This window comes from Drosophila yakuba, chromosome 3R, assembly GCF_016746365.2.
Source record: "Drosophila yakuba strain Tai18E2 chromosome 3R, Prin_Dyak_Tai18E2_2.1, whole genome shotgun sequence".
Classification (NCBI taxonomy): domain Eukaryota; kingdom Metazoa; phylum Arthropoda; class Insecta; order Diptera; family Drosophilidae; genus Drosophila; species Drosophila yakuba.
Window position 1 is genome coordinate 3,780,513 of NC_052530.2, and position 21,698 is coordinate 3,802,210.

Below are 21,698 nucleotides of genomic sequence, written 5' to 3' on the forward strand. Positions count from 1 at the left end.
GTCACTTTATTTAAGGGGCTCGTTTATTGAATAAGTAGTTCGTAATTAACTTAAATCTATTGCATGTGAAACAGGTCTTGATATCGATCTGGATCCGTTTTGAAAACGAGTAAGAACTATTTTACACAAATCTTTACTAGGGACTACCATCAAGCGTTTAGGAGTTCGATCGTACAAAAGAGCAAGTAGTCTCTTAGAACGAGAGTCTGAGCTCTGGAATTCCATTTCAATTGGGCTGCTCATTGCAGAACTCCTATTCTAGGGACTGTCTCGATCCCATCGGGAACTGGTCGGAACACCTAAACGCTAATAATACTAAGTTGTACTCGAACTGGAAGCAAGGCCTAGTCTAGGAGTAAAGCGTTAGCACAGGCGTCTGGTTGCCGCGCGCCAATGCCACCGGACACTTCATGTCCGACGTGAGCATCTCCAGCCAAGACATGTACAGCGGTGCCGAGATCGCCTCCTGTGAATAGGGATATGTTAGTGGTCAACTACGTTCCATTACTAGGTAGCATTATCAAATGGTTCACCTTGCGCGGCATGGGCAGGGACATGACCACCAGGGAAGCGTTCAATGAGTGCTTGACAACCAGCTCATGGATACGCAGCTGTCGGTTCGTCTTCTCTGACATGCTCTGCAGCTCATCGTCCGTGATACCGAACTCGTTGCGTGCTCCGCGGCGGAAGGGCTCGATCAGGCGCTTGTGCTTCAGCAGAGTATCCGGCCGCGGCTGCTCGGAGACGCCCTTCAGCATAATGAGCTCCGAGTACTTGATGCGGAACTTGGTGAGCAAGCTGGCCATGCTGTGGGTTAAAATATGCCATAGATACTTAACTTATTTACTTCTTTTGTTTTTGAGTGTGTTTTAAATTATTTCTAATATGTGTTTACAGATTAAACAAGAGGAAATGTCATACTCGATTTCCTCGACTATCAGATAGCCGTTACTCAGCTCGTGGAACATTTCACTACATGGACTGTCGTCCAGAAAGACATTAATTTATTGGAATGACAATCTTTTTTGGCTTCCTTTGGCGTCGTAAACGCTTTCTTTTACCTGTTTCGTGCTGTCTTAAAGTCTTACCTCTTCTCTTCCTGCTCTTCGTCCTTTCCGTGGCACATTGCGAACACCCTTAGTTTGCAGTTCTGCCAGTGGGAGCGCATGGAGATTATGTAGGGCAAAAGAATAGTCAGACCTATATTCCCAGAGATTAGTTTATTAGTTGCAAAGAGGCAGTTCAAAACCAAGTACCCACCTCCATCGTCGTACAGCCAAAAGACATCAATTGTGCCCTTGGGCTGTTTGCGAGTGAATATGGTCATGGCGTCTAGAAGGTTTTGGGGTATGTCCGATCCGCCCTTGGTGTGGTAGGTGACGGCGGGCTCATCCGAGCTGGTCACCTTGTAACTGCGGGCGTTGCGCTGCATGTTGGGCATCGGTGCCGGTTGGGGCATTGTGAACGAGGAGTTGGGACTGTCCATGCTGGCTAGGTTCAGGTTGGAGTCAATGTGCAGTAGCTCAGAGGCGGCATTGGCCGCCGGCATCAGTTCGTTGGTGAATCCGTGGGCATTGGCGGTGTGCATGTGACCCATTCCGTTGGCCGGCAGGGTGACCTCGGAACTCAACTCCGAGAAATCCAATCCGTTGGGCAGGCGGAGCAAGGCTACGCCCATGCGCTGAGAAAAGGCATTGCTACGGAAGACGTCGAGTTGGTCAGGCATCCAATAACATTATGGAGGGAAATCACTTACTACAAAATGGAAAAGTAACTCTCCACCTCCTCTTTGCGACAGCGATTCCAGTCCGGCTTGTAACCCACCAGCACAATGTTCGGAGACATCTTGCCGAATCCCGTTGACTTTGTCAAAGCATTTATTCCGTCCTCCAGGCTGAACCCATCAATCACATTGTAGAATCCTTTGATTTTGCGTGCATCCAAGTACTTTTGTCCATCCTTCACCAGGTGCTGCCGGTTCTTGTAGCCCACTCGTACCTGGAAGGAAAGAACGTTACGGCGATAAAGTATGTCCTAAAAAGGGGTATATACTATGTAGGAGACATTTGTCAACAACTAAATGTTTAAGGAAGCATGTTTTCTTTTGAAACCTGTATTATGAAACCTATTTCTTTCTCTAAATGAGTTTTACCTAATACGGAAATCTATTGACTTACCGGTATTATATTTGCCACGAACATGAGGGAGTTGTTCTTGGTCAATAGGTAGCCGAAGTCCACGAGTGGCGGTCTGGTCTTAGGATCGCCGGAGAGCACCAGCACCTGAGGATGGTAGTTCTTCACGTGGTCCGAGACGTTCTGTAGACGGTGAACGGCCATAAGAGCAGCCTTGTACTGCTGTGCCTGCGTGGTGGATCCCCAGTTGGCGTCCGGCTTGCGGTACATTACCACCAGATAGAGGGCGAAGATGATACCAAAGGTTATAATGGCGGCCACGTAGTTGATCAGGAACATGATGGCCACGCACATAGCGAACCCGAAGAGGCTGAGCCAGGCGTTGTAGTACTTAAAGGTGGGTCGCCATCCCAATGGCTTTACGAAGGCCGCGTGGAATGTGCAAAAGTTGATGAGAGCGTATGAGGCCAGGTAGAAGGTTGAGATCAGAGGAGCGATCAGGTTGAGCTCTCCGATCAGCAGAAAGCCAGTGGTAATGAAGAAGGTGAGTACGTAGCCGCGGTACGGTTCCCCGTGTTTGCCGTACGGCTTCGAGAAGAAAATTAGGCCTGGGTAGATCTGGTCAATGCCCAGGGCCTGGACCAATCTGGGAACGGAGAGCAGGTTGGTCAGGGCCGTACTCAACGTGGCCGCAAAGCATCCAGCGTAGATCAGTGGTCCCCACAGCGACATCTCCTGCATCATCTCGTACGAGTTGAAGAGACCCCAGGTGCAGTTGCCAGTGGCCAGGCACGGCAGCTCCGAGGAGACAATAGTGCCGTTGATAAGGTCGGCCGGTATGCCGGAAGCATCCCTTACAGCAGCGCCGCCGGCGAAGAGGACAAAGAGAGCGTAGGAGGACATCGAGATGAGCAGGGACCAGAAGGTGCCCTTCGGGATTGCTGCTCCGGCATCCTTGAGGTCGCCACAAATATTCGCTCCTGCCTGAATGCCGGTCACGCTGGGGAAGAAGATGGCGAACACGCTGAAGAAATCGTGGTTTACGCCCTCCGCATACCGATAGTCAGCGCCAAAGTTCTCCTTCAAAGTAGCCCCTAAAGATAAAGATAACCAGTCATGAGGCAATTACTCTCTTAAACTTATTTGAACTCACATGAAAAGCCCACAAAACCCCTCGAAATGTGTTCCTCATTGCCCTGAGGTCCAATGGCAGCTCCAATCAGGAAATTAAAGATGGCCAGGACAATCGTGACGATCAGGAAGTTTTGGGCCTTCGTCTCCCACTCCATACCCACGCAGCAGATCAGGATCAGCACCAGTACGGTCACCGATCCAACGATCCGGATGTCATTGATCCCATTGTCGACAATCTTCAGGTCATTGTTCTCTGGAAATGAGTTGTTGGAAAATAAAAAAGAATGGATTAATCCGGAACTAAGTTTAGGATATCCTTATTCTGTTATGCCAAGTTTGGATCCATGAACTCTTTTACTACGGAAAATAAGTATAGGCAATTTACTAGTCGTTTATGAATATACTCATATAATATATAATTATACCCTAGTTATTGATTATATTTGGAATTTGGAACTATTATTATTAATTTAATTGTAAAAAGTGAATATAGCGAAAGTCGTATCTATTTCGACCTTTAATTTTATATCCCATGTCGAATTTAAAGCTGTCCCAATCCCAATAATCAATTAGCCCCTGGGTGCACAAGTAGATTGATACTCACTCAGTAAAACATTTAGCGATTCGCAGAAGCCGATGGTGTTCATCGATGCCGAAACGGCGTTGGCAAAGGCGAAAACCACGCCCACTGACGCTCCAAACTCGGGGCCGAGCGAACGGGATATGATGAAGTAGACCCCGCCTCCCTTGACCTCGCCGTTGGTGCTAATGGCTGACAGCGAGAGCGTCGTGATGACGCAGACCACCGCGGAGATCGTTATTATAATCAGCGACTGCAGGATGCCCGACTCGGCCACCACCCAGCTGAGGCGCAGGAAGAGCATGACGCCCCAGATGTTCAGGAGGCAAGGTATCAGCACGCCGACGATCCATCCTAGCTTGATGTGTCCGCCAGTGGCTTCCGGTTCGGGTTCGGGAATAGTGATGCTCTGCAATGGAGAAACGAACTTATCATAATCAAGTCCTGCGGATTACTTACAACATAAATGTATGTCGGTTGTCCTAATACCTTTCATAAGTAAGCCACATATCATTAACTTTTCACAAATGTAGGTCATGTTCAATCTAATCCGTTAATGCTTTAGCCATACAGGGACATGCTAAAGGCAGCTATTATTATTTGTCTGATAATGGGATCTTGAAATCAGTAGCATTCAATCGAGTGTGTGCTAAGTGTTTGATTGAATTGACTTCGGAAGTTTTGTAAACTGCGTTCGACTTCTACAGCTGTTTGGGTGAGAATTTATCCGGAATTACTCATACGTCATGTGTGCAATTTAGTACTCGAGTTCAATTAACGACCCGTCGACGCCAGCCGAAATACAAAAGCAACAGCAACCAAAGGCACGGCAACAACCAGATTATGAGCAGCTTCATACTGCTTTCCATTCCAATTAAATTTCATTACAGCCGCACTAAGACTCGAAACATTATGGAAATGTTCACATAAAAGTTGAAACCGAATGAGATGCCATCAAGCTAACTACTTATCGTAGGGTTTACTTTGTTCGGTTCGGATATAGTTCGTCCTATTGGGTATCAAATGGGTAGCAAATGTAGAAACAAATACCACATCTAAAAATAATACTTAAATTACTTGTTATTTTATGAAGCCTCTGAAAGCCCAAAAATAGATTTTTATTTAGCTTGTTGATCTTCGATTTTCTGTAAATTAAATTGAAAGGCAGGTGGTGGTCCTTTAAGAACACGTGCTTTTGCAAGACTTTACGGGGCACAATCCTAAACCAATAGCCGGAATTCAATCAGATTCAAAATAGTCTTTTAATTTAACGGCTCTGAATCGATTTTAATTGAATTCAATCAATAATTTTAGTAAACAGCAAACAATGTTTCCGTATGTATATATTTATTTATCACATGCTGTAATATACGGGCCCAAAAACTTCCACTGGCACTGATCAGCACAACTTCTTGTGATTGTGATAATTTAATAGATTTACCAAGAAATTGCTCCCATGCCCTTGCTCGGTTTTTGTTTTGCATTGCCGCACCGGTGGAATGGGGCTTATTTACTTTATTGTTTGCCCACATAATTGAGTGTTTTTTAAAGCTCCGCCATTTGGACACGTCTCACGTGGCATGTGGCATGTGGCGGTGGAGATGGTGAGTCCAGTGGCAGGGTTGGGCAGGACGACATCGATTCGGAGAGCACACAACCCCCAGCCAGCCGCAGACCGCCCCGTTCGCACACGCTGCGTATACGCAATGCTGGTTAGTTAGGCTTGCTAGGTAGGTGGTTAATGTTGATTGCATACACATTTTTGGCGGTTTCGAGCGGACGGCAGCTCAGTCAGACGCAAACAAAGGCATTTGTACACTTCAATAAAATGAGCCAATGTTGACGGGTGAACTTAAAGTATTTTACTCACTCATTTAGGCACAAACATAACAACAAGATAATTCAGTACTTTAAGAAGGATGCCCTATTTAGTTATAATAAATATAATTACAAACATTGAAATATATTCTCCAAGTGTATCAGCCCACTCAAGGGTTTCCAGAGCGGAGGACCAAGGGGGTTTTGCGGTCTCACTAGTTAGATCCTCTGGCGCTTCCTTGCTTTTCCATTTCATTTAATTTAGCGGAATACGCATTTGGCTCTGCGTTTGTTTTCCCCGTTCGAGTTGTCTTTGTTATTGTGCTCGATATGCGTGGAAAATTTTCGCACCCGAAATTGGAATTGGTATTTGTGCTTTACGACAAGGGAAAGTGGGAGATAAGCCACTTTCTCGGATGGCTCGTGCCACTGATTTAAGCTTAGAAATAGACAAAGAGGAGACAAATTATGGATACGAAAATAAGGATGCTGCGGCCAAAGAGTATGTTCTCAAGTTCATAAATAGATGGAAATGAATTCAGCCGGCAGAAATTTATTATTAGCTTCAATTAAGCAAAGTCTCTGGATAATTATGGCGACTTGTTACGAGGGACATCTTGGAGTCCTACAGTCCTTAAACAAATCTTTAGACCGCTGGATATATTCATTGATTCATAGTGAACTCGAATGGTCTCGAACTATAGCACAATAAGGCAAATGCGCATAAGATCAAAAGGCCAAATGAGTTATCCAATAAATTTAAGAAAATGGAATTTTTCTCATTAAGAAGAGAGATTTTCCACAAGTTTTCTGCCCCCTTGCCCATTCAAGCAATATCGGGAAAGTATCAGAAATGCAATACAAATGGGGTAAACATATTGTTAAATGCGCCGATAACTTAATGGCTTGTCCGGGGCAATGGCAATGCGGTAAACAAAGATTTTGCAGTAAGACCTTCTCATTAGGAAATCAATAAATGTTACGAAAATAGCAGCCAGCTCTTTGGCTACGAATTGTAAATTAGAATTGATATTACAAGTGCAATACAAAAGTAATCTAAAATGGCAAATACGCCACAGGCTGCCCCTTGATGATGCAAACAGTGCGCGGCAAAACGCTCATACGCCGTGTTGAACGACGAAAGATTTCGATAGTGCCGTTCGGTTTGACAAATTACTTTATTTGAGAGGTTCGATTTTAAAACTGCCAAGAACTGGAAATGGTTTTTGGGTGTCCGATTAATCTTGAGTGGGTTTTTTGTCAGCTTAATTGATTGAAAGTAAAGAATAATCCATTGCTTGGCCGACGTTTATAAAAATTACGTCTTGTCAGCACTTTTGACAGGTTCAAGACTCGCGCACTTGTGCACCCGGCGTTTCTGGAGGGGATTCAAGCCTCCTCTATGATAAGAAAGGGACGTCAATGGCAACAGCCACATCTGCACGGCGTTGCTGTCAATTTTAATGACACGACACACTTGGTCTGCATTATCGCTACCCTCTGCTCATCCACATCCCCATCCCCATCTATTCTGTGACACATATGTTACGGTGTTGACTATAGACGCCACATAGTGAGCTGTTTACCCACGCTTGGAAGGTTCCGCTGGTCCGCCCTTCGCTTCTTAAAACATTGTCCATGTGGCCTGGCCCATGCCAGATGCATGGCTGCATCAAAGACATTACAATAATATATTATATAATATATTATATATAATATTACATATAATAATAATTATTCTAATGTCTTTGGCTGCATCTTGTTGACAATTAATTTGGCTTTACCGCTGTTATCGATATCGCCATGTGCCTCATAAGCCATGGATGGATGCAGAAAAATCGACTTATCGTGTTGATTGTGTCTATTCCCAAGAAGAAAAGTTGAGCAAAAGCAAAAGGAAAACCAGGTTTTGATCTCCTGAGCGCGTTAGCGTAGTTTGTACTTACAACTAAAGCCGAAATCGATGTAAAAAAGTTATATACTCCTGCACGGATAATAGTTTAAAAACATTGAAAACGGTTTGTTAGAAGTGAGGACCATTTCATGAGGTTGGTATGGTTTTGGCAAGGCAAAAGGTTTTAAAGCATAACAAGTTTTCAAAAGAATAGTTTCGTATATTTATCAAAACCAATATATTTTTCCGTGTTCCAACACAAATAATTGTCGATTGCATATTTGCAAATTTTGATGAATAATTTTTAAGATTATAGGAACCCGTTAGATAAGTATTGATATCCATCTTTAAGGAGTCGTCATGCTATTGGAAATCCCCCTAACGAGCCAAAGCTCGCTTGTAATGCAATTTTGACGATATCTGTCACGCCGTGGTGGCCCGCGGAAGACACGTAAAGTGAATTAATTAAACAATACACAAAACTATATTAGGAGGAGGGATGTTCGCGGAAAACTGCTTGGCCACCGGCCATGAGCTCGCTATAGACGCATCAAGTTTATTACTTCGACGATAAACATAAAGAGCGTAACACGGGGAGCTATTTTAGGGCTCCTCCTCCCCCTTTAATTCCACCTAAGCGATAAGCCAAGATGGACTGAGAACTGAGGGCGGTGGGTGGTGTTTGCTTGGAAGGTCGGTTTCGGAAAGTGGTCAACATCGAGAGATGTGTGTTGCTGCTTATCTTGAGTGGCCACATCATCGCGATAGAAGCGCTCAAGTCTGTTGGCACAATACATCAATACATGGGATGCCTGGAAGACGTCATGGAAAACTCACAATTTGCACGTCGGAAATGTGAAAATTGCCCAAGTAAATAAATCAGGCCGCATATTAATGAATTTCAGATATAGAAATATTGTGCACGCATGTAGATGGGCATGTTTCTGAGTTTTTTGTAGGCCAAAGTACGCGCACAAATTGGAAGCAGACGAGAAAACGTTTCGATTTCTGGCTGGATCCATATTTTTGATTTTGGTTCTGGTTCGCTTCATGCTACCCAAGGTATTTTCGCTGTGCTTTGTTTATTTGCCGGGTACTTGAGATGTTTTCAGAACTGAGTAGACTACGATTAAAGTGCGCTGCAAGGATTCTGCCATGGCCAACAGAAAGCAGATTCCTGAGTGCGACACTGTAGCAGATTGAGATACTCCACGATCACCAACGTCACTTTGGCCTATCACTAAACACGACAAAAAACCCATTTCAAGTGCGTTCCATGCCTCATCGAAGACCGATTGTTGGGCAAGGTCGAATGTTCATTAGCACAAGGCCATTAAGCGATTAACCGATTAGCCACCAAAACTTAAGGCTTCTACGGACTTGTAATATGAAAATAATGTATAATATTTTATAAGATAACGTTTCCTTTATGAAACTCATAGTTTTAAATCCTATTTCTCCGCACATAGTAAGTTACCTTTTTAGACATTTGGTTTCACTTGCAATAACGTTTTAATACCCATTTTATGTGCACTTTATTTCGATGCTATGTAAATCGACTGTATAATCCCCAATTGCCATTCACGGATTATGCAAACTGCTTGGCACTTGGATTCGCTTACGTCATGGATTCCAAGTAGGGGGTTCAGAACTCACCTGATCGACCGCCTCTCCTTGAAGTTCGCCAATGGAAGGACGCTTCAGGTTGCGCATGGAAATGCGGTAGTTGTCCAAGCGGGGCAGACTCTCCCTGCAATCACATGGAACAGAAGGTATCTGATTAGAGAAAGTCACTTTAACCCAGCGGTTAGTGTCCGTACTGGTGGAACGGAAGCAGCACTATCACCGCCTCGGGCAGCATGACCGTCGCCTGCAGCGTTCCGAACAGAAATACCCACTACGCCGGATTCCAAGTGTAAGAACCAAGTTATTTGTGTATACACATTAATAATAAGACAATAAAATCGGGCAGTCGAGTGGTAAAGGTATCCGGGCAGAAGGTCAGGGGCTATACGCCGAAATCGAGAAAAATCAAGTTTTATCGGAACATTCTTTTGGTAGGGGAGAGAGTATGCTATGATGTATATTTACTGATCGCCAACGAAAACAGAAGCGAAAGCAACAAGATTACCAGCAGCAGAAACAGCTAAAGCCAAAGCAATGCCAAAATATAATTTAAAATCTTAAAAAGGAAAAAGCGGAATGAGGAAGGCAATAATCACTGAGCACAGTACGGCGCCACGAGCACACAGAGGCGCCGATTCAAAGGGATTTAAAGGGGAGAGGTGCACGGTGCACGTTGCTGGAGTGACAGCCGATTGGAGGACGCACAGGGGGAAAACTGAATGAAAGGCGTTCTACAAAACGACCGCATTACTCATTCGCAAAAATTTTACAATTTAAATGTACATACGTGTGTCGGCTTATTTTTAAAAAATTAATAAATAAGGCAGGCCCAAGAAATTGACCCCAAATTTTGTTCGATATTGCGAGAAACTTACGGAAAATTGTATTCTTCATTTTCTGTACCTTAATATAAAAAAATATGTTTCTGAAACACCAAAACTCGCTTAACAATTTCGGAAAACTCATGAGTTTAAAGTGACAAAATGTAATCGGTAAATTTGCTGAAATACGAATTTCTTTGTAAGTTCATTCGCAACTTTCTGATGGTCCACTAGCCCAGTTCCATACAAACCTCGATCCCTTCGCAAATCCTGATTATGGTCGACAGCCATTAATATTCCCTGTGCTCGTTCTTAGTACTGTGCTCGTTCTTAGTACACCCCTTTTCTTCTGACTTTTAGCGCAGCTGATAAGTCCAAGTAAAGTGCAATCCCCACTCTGTAATTCGATGTATTTGATCCCCATCGCTTTTAAGTCGCCGCTCGGCTCGGGAACATTTTATGAGTATTTATTAATTATAGACAGAATCTCTGGAGGGCGTTTTTCATTGTGCTACTAAATAAATTGCAAGCATTCAGCGAGCCGAATCGGACGTCTTGTGGCTTTTCCTCCGATTCCATTTTCACTTCCAATTTATTTGCCAGGCGGCGTAGATGGGGCATGCTAAGATACAGATACATTCTGCGAATATATGTTTATGTACAGCATGTAAACACGGACCCGCACGCTCGTTCATGGCGTATATGGAGTCCAGTCCATTGAGAGGCATTGATTGCTGGCCGGTTTCGTTGGGAATCAGCTGGTACGAGTTAGTTCAACAATTGGAGCCGAGCAGAGTTCGATCAATTGAACTCATTTGCGCACGCACTCCCCAAACGACAAGCCGTAAATTTATTTGTTGACTCGCGCATCCTCTAGAGAAACCCCGAGCTTACGGCTCCGGAACTCGCATAGTGCAAGTGATCACAATCTCCGATGACGATCCTTCTGCCAAAAACGGCTGACCGCGAGCTGATCCCACTAATCAGCAATTCCATCATTGATTTCATTATTATTTGGCGAGCGATGGCCAATGTAAGTTGCTTGCCGTGTGAAAAATATCAGAGAAAACAAATCATCGGCTGTCTTTAGTCCGGAGGTCAGAGTTCGGACAGATCTTTGGCAGCCTTTAATTAAATTTAATTCCAGCACGTGATTGCCAATTATCGAGAGTGTAACCATTGCAAAATTTAATTCGGAGGCTCTGACGGGGTGTGTGTCAAAATCGTTAATTTAGCCAACTGTCATGTGGCAAATTTGAATAATATGAATTTAAATATGAACAAGAGAGAACGCTATAGTCGAGTTCCCCGACTATCTGATACCAGTTACTCAGCTAGTGGAAGTGCGAAGGAGAGTCTTCAACACTGACAGTTTTTGGCGGTTTGTGGGCGTTAGACTGGGCGTGCCAAAAGGGTTTTTGGCAAATCGATAGAAACTTACAAGACTAATACAAAAATGAAAAAATATGAAAACATTTTTCAAAAGGGTGGGCGTGGCAGCTTTGGGCGGTTTGTGGGCGTTAGAGTGGGCGTGGCAACTTGTGCTGCGTCTATTCTCTGGAGTCTGTATGCCTACTCTGAACTTTCTAGCTTGTGTAGTTCCTGAGATCTCGACGTTCATACGGACGGACAGACGGACAGACGGACGGACAGACGGACAGACGGACATGGCCAGATCGACTCAGCTATTGATCCTGATCAAGAATATATATACTTTATATGGTCGGAAACGCTTCCTTCTGCCTGTTACTTTTCAACGAATCTAGTATACCCTTTTTCACTACGAGTAACGGGTATAAAAATTCGAATTATTGCAGATTCTGGTTAAATTGTACTTACATAGGTACTTAAAATTTTTCACATGATCTGTATATACATATATACCTATATTTATATTGGCAGTACCTTTTAATCACACAATTACATTTTAATAACAAGTGAATCCAATTAAGCGAACCTACCCTAATTTTTTTAAAATTTGGTGATAGTTAAACACCAATCTTTAGGCGGTATTTATATTTACATATGTACATATAAGCTGCGATTCGACCTAGTGAAAGTGGAGTGTAACAATCGGCATCAAGTGCATCCAGTGACGCTTTGCTCCAATTTTGGATGATGTTGCTCTTGATAAGCCTTTCGATCTGCTGTCATTTTGGGTTAATGTGCCAAACGTGATTACAATAAATTGACATAATGTGGCCTTCGTTGCGGTTATACAAACGGAATATTTTTTTTTCACTTTTCATGTATCAGAAATTTTGACGTGTTTTATTTTCTGTTTTAAGGCATTTGTTTATCGTGCACCGCAAACAAAAGCTGGCTAAGTTTAAACATGTGTTCGCACCTCAATTGAAACTCATTACGGAAAGTAAAATTAATGATTAATTTGCCTTGGGAAAACTGTAGTTAATTGCTGTATTATTCCTAAATTGTTTTAGATGCCTGTGAAGACCTCACGTGGATGAATATAATGTATCGCAGGCACCTGGAAGTCATGAGTTGAATCGCAAAAACTATTATCTTGCCAGTAAATCCCCCCAATCGAAGCAATTATCAAAAATTCAACAGCTTGTAAAATGGAACGTAGGAAGGAAAATTTGGACACGCTAATCGCTGAGAAAACAGCAGAGAATGTGTCTTTAATTTTTTCGTAATATACATCTTAAGATCTCCAGAGTTTATACACATTAAGGTTTTTTCATTAAGACTCTATGAGTACTTCAGATTAAAACAATGATGATGATGATTAAAATACAAATTAATTGAGTTATAACTTTAATATGTTAGTTGCAAAACCTTTACATCATGTTACTTAAATTTTTTTTACAGATTCTCCCAATAATAATTATAATTACTTTTGTAACTCTTTCTCGTAATCAAAAACGCTGATACATTTTAAATTATTCAAATAAATGGTATATGTATAAGAATATGTTTATACTGATAACAACAATCAACAACGAAGTACCATTAGTTTTAAACGACGTTCAGGGTTTCCCCCTGTATCGAAACACTTTAAAAGCAAATCGCTCGCATTTTCGACGGGAATGCGTTAAATTCCAATTAAACTTACTTTGTTAGCTGGGCGAGACTAAACTTGCGCTCGGCATCCGATTTCCGCAGGAAGTTTCCGAATCCGCGAAAGGAGAGCCGGGAGCTGCGGCGGTTCTCGGACGCTTCTCCCGGAGCCTTGGGGTGCAGGTGTTGCTCGTTGCTGGTCGGCGGATGGGGATGCGCTGAATCCGTCAGGTCGGATGGAGATGATCCAGTTTCCCCATCGTAGCCAGCATTCGCGGTGCCGTTCACCTTTGAGATCTGGAAGCGATCGGTCATTGTGTGGCTCTGGGGAGTCCTTGCACTAGGTTGCTAACTGGACCCTGGACACGGATGTTATCGATTGCACTAGCACCTTGTCGCAAGCTAACGAGCTGAGGACATTTGCATTTTACACACTTGGCAGGATGAGTGCTCCCTAGTGGGAGTGGATGATTTCACAGGGACCGCGAATCGAAGAACCCGAGTTGGCACGTCCGACTGCGCTTCACCCTTAACTGCGATTGTGCGGATATTCAAAACTCATCGACCACGTCGGGTTGTGTTAGGTGTTTCGGGTTTGGTTTCGGGTTTGTCTATATATGTTTCCGATTCTCGCGGAGAACACATCGATTGTTTCTCCGTGGCGGCAGAGCAATTGCAACTTATCGCGCCGACTGTCACACGGGGTTTGAGCTTTGTCAAGTGTTTACCGCCCGGATATTATGGCTTTTTGCGCCAGTCAGCTGTTCCTCCGCTCCACTGCTCTGCTGCTTCCGCTGTGCTGCGGATTTGGCAGCGGCTGCTTCAGTTCAAACCAACTTGACGCCCGCGTGGTGAGTTTCCAACAAGTGTTCGTGGCGAACCCAATACAAGAGCTCTCTCTCTGCGGAGCAACAAAAAAACTGCGCGATTCGGGGAAGAACCATTGGACGGGTCCGATGGCGGGATACCCGCTCTTTAAAGCGTCTAGCGGGCGTATTAGTAATTTTGCAACGAGGTAAGTAATTTTGCATATGCAGAAAGTAGTTCGCTGTTAGATTACAGAAACAAAAAATATTGTTTTATGGGCATAATATTTATTCCGTTTACAATTCCATGTAAATTGGTCACAATTGTACGTGATATACATTTGGGCAAAGGTTTTGTTTTAATGAAATGGGTAAAAGTTCGAAATTTGGAAATATTTATTAACTTAAATCAAAAGGCAACTATATAAAAAACCAACTGTATAGAATTTTTTTTAAATTTATTTTTTACATACTTTACTTTTACTTTTTTACTTTTTACTTATCGGAATATTTCAAAATCTTAACAGCTTGCAAATTTATGTGTGTTCTTGGTAAGAAAAAAAAACCACTATTGTCAACGTTGTCACCAACGCAAACGAGATTAGCGAATCCAATCTTATTATTATCGTTCCATTTCAGACAGGCATTTAAACCAAAGTCTAAACGCCTTTTAATAAAATGAAAATTTTTATTGTTTATTTTTTTTATTCAAACGCAAATACTCATTTATTAATAAAATATTTCATATTCGTTTATCTTAGAACTGCATAATAAAGCAAGGAGTGCTTTTTGGGTCACCGATGAAGGCGAAAAGCCTCGAAAGTCCTTCGTTTCTGTGGTGCTAACTATAATTTTGCTACTAATATAAACACAATTTTCTCGATTTGACTCGGGAAAGAGTTTAGCACATTGGCACGTTCGTGGTTACGATTCGTTTGCGATTGCGGCTATTAGCTCGTTTCGTTTGTTTACCCAATTCATACAATACTCGCGACTCTCCACACTCATTCACAATCGTTCGCACACTAAAACTTAGACACTCGTAACATCTTCACTATCAGCCAAGTCAAGTTGTTTAGCCAGGCAGCAACAACAATCGGGTAAGAGCATGCGAATAACCCCCTTAATCGAATTAAATTCGGTTTTATCTGGTTTGATTGGCCGGCTGGCTTGATGGTTGGATAGCTGGTTGACTGGTTGGTCGGGCTGCTTTTTCCTCTGCACCACAGAGGGGGGTTTCATAAAGAGCCGATCTCGGCGAAAAAAGTTATTTTTACTGAACCAAGTGAAGGTTCCCTCCTCCGAATCATTAACCAGTACCGAGAAACGAGAGAATCAACCCAATGACTTTATCTTGTTCCCTCCAGTGTTAAGTCTCACATTGGTATATTTTACTTCTTGTCATGAATGAATTTTTGACACTTTTCGATATTGCTGAAAATGAATAGATTGCCTATTAACCTTTCAAAGTTAAATAAACAAAATATTCATGAACATTATTAATATCATATTAACAGCTGGCTGGTATCGATAATTCAGAACATGTAATCATCCAATTAAAATCCCAATTTTGTGACTCATGGTTTTTCCATTCTACTGGGAAACGTATATTTACTCGAATAATTTCAAGATTAACAAGAGGGAATGCTAAAGTCGAGTTCCCGACTATCAGATACTCGTTACTCAGCTACTGGAAGTACAATTTTTCCAATTTTTACTGGCATATTGATAGAAAAACGATATAACAAGAATAAATTGAAAACAAATTAAAAAATTTTTCAAAACTGTTGGCGGGAGAGTTTTGGGCGGTTTGTGGAAGCGTGCTAAAAAGGTTTTTAGCAAATCGATAAAAATAGAAAAAATTTCAACACATTTTTTAAAACTGTGGGAGTGACAATATTGGGCGGTTTGCGGACGTGGCAAACAAATTTTTGGAAACGCTTTCTTCTGCCTGTTACGTACTTTTTACCGAATCTTTTAGACCCTTTTGCTCTACGAGTAACGGGTATAAAAATTCAGTACCCTCGAACGCAATTAACACGGTAATACCGAACCCTTTGTTCACCACAATAGCGAAGCACGAGCAAATTAGTTGATTACCCTTTATAACTGTTTTGATATCAGTTTTTTTATTGCTAATAATACTCAAGTGGTTTACGATTCCTTATTTATCAAAATTTGTTTAACGTCTTCCAAATTTGTTTGTTGCGTTTATTAAAGTAAATTATTCGGATTGTTGGTACTTTGCGGTAGAGAATTGGTTTACCGCTTCCAATGATATAAATTAATTTTGTATGCAAAGATTCTGAAACGAATAAATACGAAGGTGTCACCAGAATTTGTGATCTTCCTTCCTCTTATAATTTTTCAGATAACAACGTTCTAATGGAAATTTTTTTCAAGAAATGTAATATACCTTTTTACTCTACAGTAGAAAAATGATGTGATTCACGAATCCAGAAACATCATACCATGACTTAACATTTTGAAAACAGCATCTGGTACTGGACTATTTTTAATGCTGGCAATCAAGGACCTGTATTCGTCGTTCAGTAACTACGATTAATTCCTTTCTTACTTAAAAATTTTCACAGAAAACTTACTTTTATCAAGACTGAGACTATGGCCATGTGTACCATCTACCCTTAAGCAGTTACAAGCGGTTTTGGTTAACCCTCAACTGCACTCATTAACACCTCGCAATAGCGCTTGTATTTGGACTACGGACGAATTCTGTCTAATTGAACGAATAAACATCGCGAAGCTCAGACAAATTGATTGTTTTACAGCTAAAATTAAATATTTAAGACTTGACAAGCGTGTTGTATAACAATAGTTCACTGCTAATTAATTCCAACCTAATGGGTGCCATATATATCCGATTACATAGGGAGACGATATCGTCACCCCAATGACAATCAAACTAGTCTTGGGCTCTTATTATGGGGAAGACTCAAAACAAGACGAACATGTGCTATCGCAGTGGCCAGTGACATTATTTGACACTCGATTAGTAATTGAATTAACTGCTTCATACCACTTTAAAAAGGTTTCGATCGGACCGCGTGAAGGAAGTTTCGCAAAAAGCGGCAAAATTCTAGATTTGATCGCCAGTTACTGGGTTTTCGAATACCTGTCCTTGGCGTCAATTGTGGTTGATCGCCTTAGACTACTTAACTTTGAGTTTTAATTAAGCGACTCGTGTCACGGTGTTAAGTGTGTGAATCAGTGAATATTATATATCAGTCCACATAATGTTACTATTTTCAAATCTTAACCACATCCTTATTATAAACAAACTGAGCACTGGATCCCAGATCATATAGACATGTCCGTTTACGTCTTTGCTTTTTGTCCCTTAAAAATGGTCTTCTTATTACGGCCAGCGTTAATCGCTGTGACGAAGCGCACGTAAAACATGATAGGTGTAGTTTAAAAATTTAAAATTGCAAAAAATATAGATTCACTTTTCTTAAAATTTTTAAAAATATGAATGCTATTCAAATTATAGTGAAATAAAACTAGAGAGTTACGATCTCACATCCAGTTCACGAATTGAATTGGTATTAAAGTCTACCGAAAATATAAATAAGGGCTGTCAATTGCGACGAATGCTCACTGTTACAGAGGTCTCTCCCCGATGTTAGCCGGTTACTACTCTTTGGTGCCTCTATATATTTTACAAGATGCAGTTATGCCGTCGATTTGGGGGGTTTCACTCAATCTCCCATTGCTGGAGCGTCGTCATCATCACCAAACATTCGGCTCCGTCATGCCAAGGCAATATTAAGAGGCAGAACAGAACCGCTTCGTGGCAGTAACAACTTGTTCAGCGCCAGCCAGTCTCATTGACTATCCATTCGCCTGGAGTCTCAGAGATCGAGCCAAATTTTGCGATCGGGGTGCCGCCTTAAGTGCGACAATTGATTATAGGCAGACAGATACACATCCGCACTTGGAAATTCATTTGCAATCAAAATTTTAGTTGTAGTAATTGTAGGAATTTATTCATTTGGCTCGGTATTAAGCAAGAGTCCATTGATTGTGCAATATCGATTTATCATTTCGTAAGGCGGTCACTTTCCAAAGTACCAGGAAGTCGCTGCCCTAAATTCGCTTTGTTCTTTTATTCGCTCTTCAATTCAGGTAAATAAAATCATGCGAATAAGGGTCATCTCTATAACGAATATCAGCGTGATTACTAAATTATTATTCAAGCTGGCGTCATAAAAGTCAATATTTGTACACTCTTAAAAAAAAGTTCTGTATTTTAAAAAATCGCCCTAAAAAGAAATACAGCCTTAAAACTAAGAACAATTTTATATTTCCAAGTTTGCCATCAATTTAGGATAACGCAACCTAAAAACAAGGCTACGCGCAATGAACATTTTTATACCCGTTACTCGTAGAGTAAAAGGGTATACTAGATTCGTTGAAAAGTATGTAACAGGCAGAAGGAAACGTTTCCGACCATATAAAGTATATATATTCTTGATCAGGATCAATAGCCGAGTCGATCTGGCCATGTCCGTCTGTCCGTCTGTCTGTCCGTATGAACGCTGAAATCTCAGGAACTAAAAAAGCTAGAAAGTTGAGAATAAGCATACAGACTCCAGAGACATAGAAGCAGCGCAAGTTTGTCGATTCATTTTGCCACGCCCACTCTAACGCCCACAAACCGCCCAAAACTGCCACGCCCACACTTTTGAAAAAGGTTTTGATATTTTTTCATTTTTGTATTAGTCTTGTATATTTTTATCGATTTGCCAAAAAACTTTTTGCCACGCCCACTCTAACGCCCACAAACCGCCCAAAGCTGCCACGCCCATACTTTTGAAAAAGGTTTTGAAATTTTTTCATTTTTGTATTAGTCTTGTAAATTTCTATCAATTTTCCAAAAAACTTTTTGCCTCGCCCACTCTAACGCCCACAAACCGCCAAAAACTGTCAGTGTTGAAATTTCTTCTTCGCACATCCACTAGTTGAGTAACGGGTATCAGATAGTCGGGGAACTCGACTATAGCGTTCTCCCTTGTTTATTTCTTAATTTAAGTTCGATTTTCTTCAAATACGGGCGATTTTTTTTGTTGGCACCCTAAAATTACCCCAAAACAAGAGAGAACGCTATAGTCGAGTTCCCCGACTATCTGATACCCGTTACTCAGCTAGTGGAAGCGAAAAGGAGAGTCTTAAACACAGTTTTTGGCGGTTTGTAGGCGTTATAGTGGGCGTGGCAGAACGTTTCTTGGCAAATCGATAGAAATTCACAAGACCAATATAAAAATGAAAAAATATCAAAACATTTTTCAAAAGTGTGGGCGTATCAGCTTTGGGCGGTTTGAGGGCGTTAGAGTGGGCGTGGCAAAAAGTTTTTTGGTAAATCGATAGAAAATTACAAGACTAATACAAAAGTGAAAATTTCAAAACATTTTTCAAAAGTGTGGGCGTGGCAGTTTTGGGCGATTTGTGGGCGTTAGAGTGGGCGTGGCAACATGAATCGACAAACTTGCGCTGCTTCTATGTCCCTGGAGTTTGTATGCTTAATCTCAACTTTCTAGCTTTTTAGTTCCTGAGATCTCGACGTTCATACGGACGGACAGACGGACATGGCCAGATCGACTCGGCTATTGATCCTGATCAAGAATATATATACTTTATATGGTCGGAAACGCTTCCTTCTGCCTGTTACATACTTTTCAACGAATCTAGTATACCCTTTTACTCTACGAGTAACGGGTATAATAAAGGTCGCATTCCCTTAATCCCAAAACAAAGGATATTCGACCATAAAGAATAGCAAAAACAAAATGAAAGAGAGAGAAGTCTCTCTTGTTCCTGATTTGCGCTTCACTTTATTCTCAAAAAGCACAAAGAGAGAATAATAGATGTTCTCCCTTTTCGTCAAGCTTCCAGGAATATTTTTTGTGCATTAGTTGTTGTGATAACAAGAACATTACAGCAGACATGGAGGGTGGAAATGGGAGGATAATCGGCGATTATTTTTATTTTTAGGGCGATTTTAAAAGGGCATTTTTATGAGTGTACTGATTGCACGGCAAGAATGTGAATGTGAATGTTAATAAACCAAATCTACAATAAATTGTAAAAAAAATTGATAACTCAGTAGTACCTTGCATGCCCGTAAGCGGTGTTTAGTTTTCTTAACCATCTTAGTTAAATTATAAAGAAAGGTATGAACGTATTTGGACTTTAATGTATGAATTTCGCAAATACGAAGAATATGGCCAGAAAGCCGAATAAAACCAGTAAAATTGGGTTTCGATTGGAACTGGTTTGCTTACAACAACGGGGTTGGACAAGTTTATTAATTTATTATATCTTTATCAATGTAAGAGGTTTATGTAAACAGGGTGGACGATTAATCATTGAAAAATAAGTTCATAAAGCGAATGAAGTTATTTTAGGCTTCATGTGAGTTGATAATTTGTTATTTCCAAGATAAAATGGGTAATTGAAATGCTAATCTAGCCAATTGAAAATTATCTTATTAGCCAACTAAATCTTACATTTACTGTGTGTACCTGGTAATTACACAATCTAAAGAAACTATAAACGATCTAAGGAGTGTTTTCATGTACACTATTGTTATTGCATTAGAAAAGGGTATTATAACAAGGGGAACCAATGCATGGACCTTTCTTATTGTTACCAGCACAGCTCAGCCATTCTTTAAGTTTTAATCCATTCCATTAATTCATTCTGTTAGTTCTAATCTCAAATGCTATTGATCACACATCAACGTGACTGATTCGTGACTACGCCAATGGACGGCCACCTTGACATCTCGAGAAGGATCGTTTAATGGGGCACTTGTAGTGCGATCTTATTGGAAAGATGAAGAAAAGAAGAAGAAAAGCTCATAAAATATTACGTTTGTGAAATGAAGTAATGCAATAAATAAATAAAAGCTTGTTATTGATTGGTCGGCTGCAACACTTATTTACGGATTATTGTGTCACATAAAAATAGTTTTTAGAAGGTATTATTACCATAAATATAAATTAAGTGCATAACATCCAGATCCGAAACAAATATACATGAAAGGATCGATTACAATAACAATTTTTAATTGAACTACTAGTTTGTTTTAAATATTTATTTTAGTTGCATAAACGGTTTACACATGCAAAACATTTTAAGTCCAAATTTCACTATTTATTATTGTTTGTTCTTGAATTTGTTTTTATGCTACACATTTATGCTGTTAACTTTCACACTGAATCTTATTAATAAAATAAGTATAAATATATGTATATTTATAATCTTGTTTAAAAATTTTGTTTAAGCTTCCTTCAGTTTAATTTTTTTTGTCTAGTGAATTGCTTTTCTTGTGATTGCCTTCTTGGTTTCCTGGATCCACTATTGTAATCAATGAAATTTATGTTGTTTAAGCTTTCTTTTCAAGACAAATATAAGTTGTATAGTTGTACAGGCTATCGGAGCTTTCAATTGAGGCAAAGGTATGCCCAGATCCAAAATCGGGTTTGAGATTTCTTTGATTGAGAATAGACTTTGGTAAACGGCTTGCAACAATGGGTGGGTTTTGTGGTGAATTGTGTGTTGTTGAAAGTTTCTTGTAATGCATTTATCGATTTACGTTCCATGTATCTATGTATCTTTTCCTTTCCACGAAGTTATATAAAAAGCTGAGGAAAGCTAAAGCGGAGATTTAGTAGGTAGGAGTAGTTAAGAATATGCACACTAAAAGCAAAACCTAAGATTGAAATTAACATCCAATAAATCCGGCGAAAATACAAAAACTTAATAGACCCCGACCCTGATATAACAGACAATCGCAAAGGACCAACGTACGAATATTGCAAAAATTACAGAAATGTTGTG

The 21,698-nt window shown here is 40.8% G+C and overlaps 1 protein-coding gene and 1 long non-coding RNA gene across 3 annotated transcripts; one reads left to right on the forward strand and one right to left on the reverse strand.

Moving 5' to 3' along the window:
* Position 1: 1 nt before the first annotated feature.
* Positions 2-13,980, reverse strand: LOC6535417 (bumetanide-sensitive sodium-(potassium)-chloride cotransporter). 2 transcript variants are annotated; one of them, XM_002096030.4, is made up of 10 exons: positions 13,085-13,980; positions 9,218-9,311; positions 3,874-4,258; positions 3,289-3,522; positions 2,178-3,229; positions 1,757-1,998; positions 1,261-1,697; positions 1,089-1,200; positions 534-807; positions 2-466 (listed from the first exon to the last, which is right to left on the reverse strand). In XM_002096030.4, exons 1-10 carry the CDS (start codon positions 13,342-13,344, stop codon positions 350-352), a joined length of 3,207 nt encoding a protein of 1,068 aa, XP_002096066.1. In that variant the 5' UTR covers positions 13,345-13,980; the 3' UTR covers positions 2-349. The 2 variants fall into 2 exon arrangements, with proteins under 2 accessions (XP_002096066.1, XP_039231545.1); XM_039375611.1 differs by lacking the exon at positions 13,085-13,980 and adding an exon at positions 9,382-9,437.
* LOC120321772 lies at positions 9,323-13,074 on the forward strand. Its single transcript, XR_005561495.1, has 3 exons — positions 9,323-11,041; positions 12,297-12,379; positions 12,450-13,074. It is a non-coding gene; the product is annotated as an uncharacterized LOC120321772 (long non-coding RNA).
* Positions 13,981-21,698: the final 7,718 nt, after the last annotated feature.

Bases quoted from the DNA above. Each gene is read 5' to 3' on its own strand.
- LOC6535417 (XM_002096030.4), bottom strand. From the start codon at position 13,344: ATGACCGATCGCTTCCAGATCTCAAAGGTGAACGGCACCGCGAATGCT. The intron at 4,259-9,217 runs GTGAGTTCTGAA...TCTCCATTGCAG, and splicing joins AAGGAGAGGCGGTCGATCAG to AGCATCACTATTCCCGAACC. The intron at 808-1,088 runs GTAAGACTTTAA...TTTAACCCACAG, and splicing joins GAAGAGCAGGAAGAGAAGAG to CATGGCCAGCTTGCTCACCA.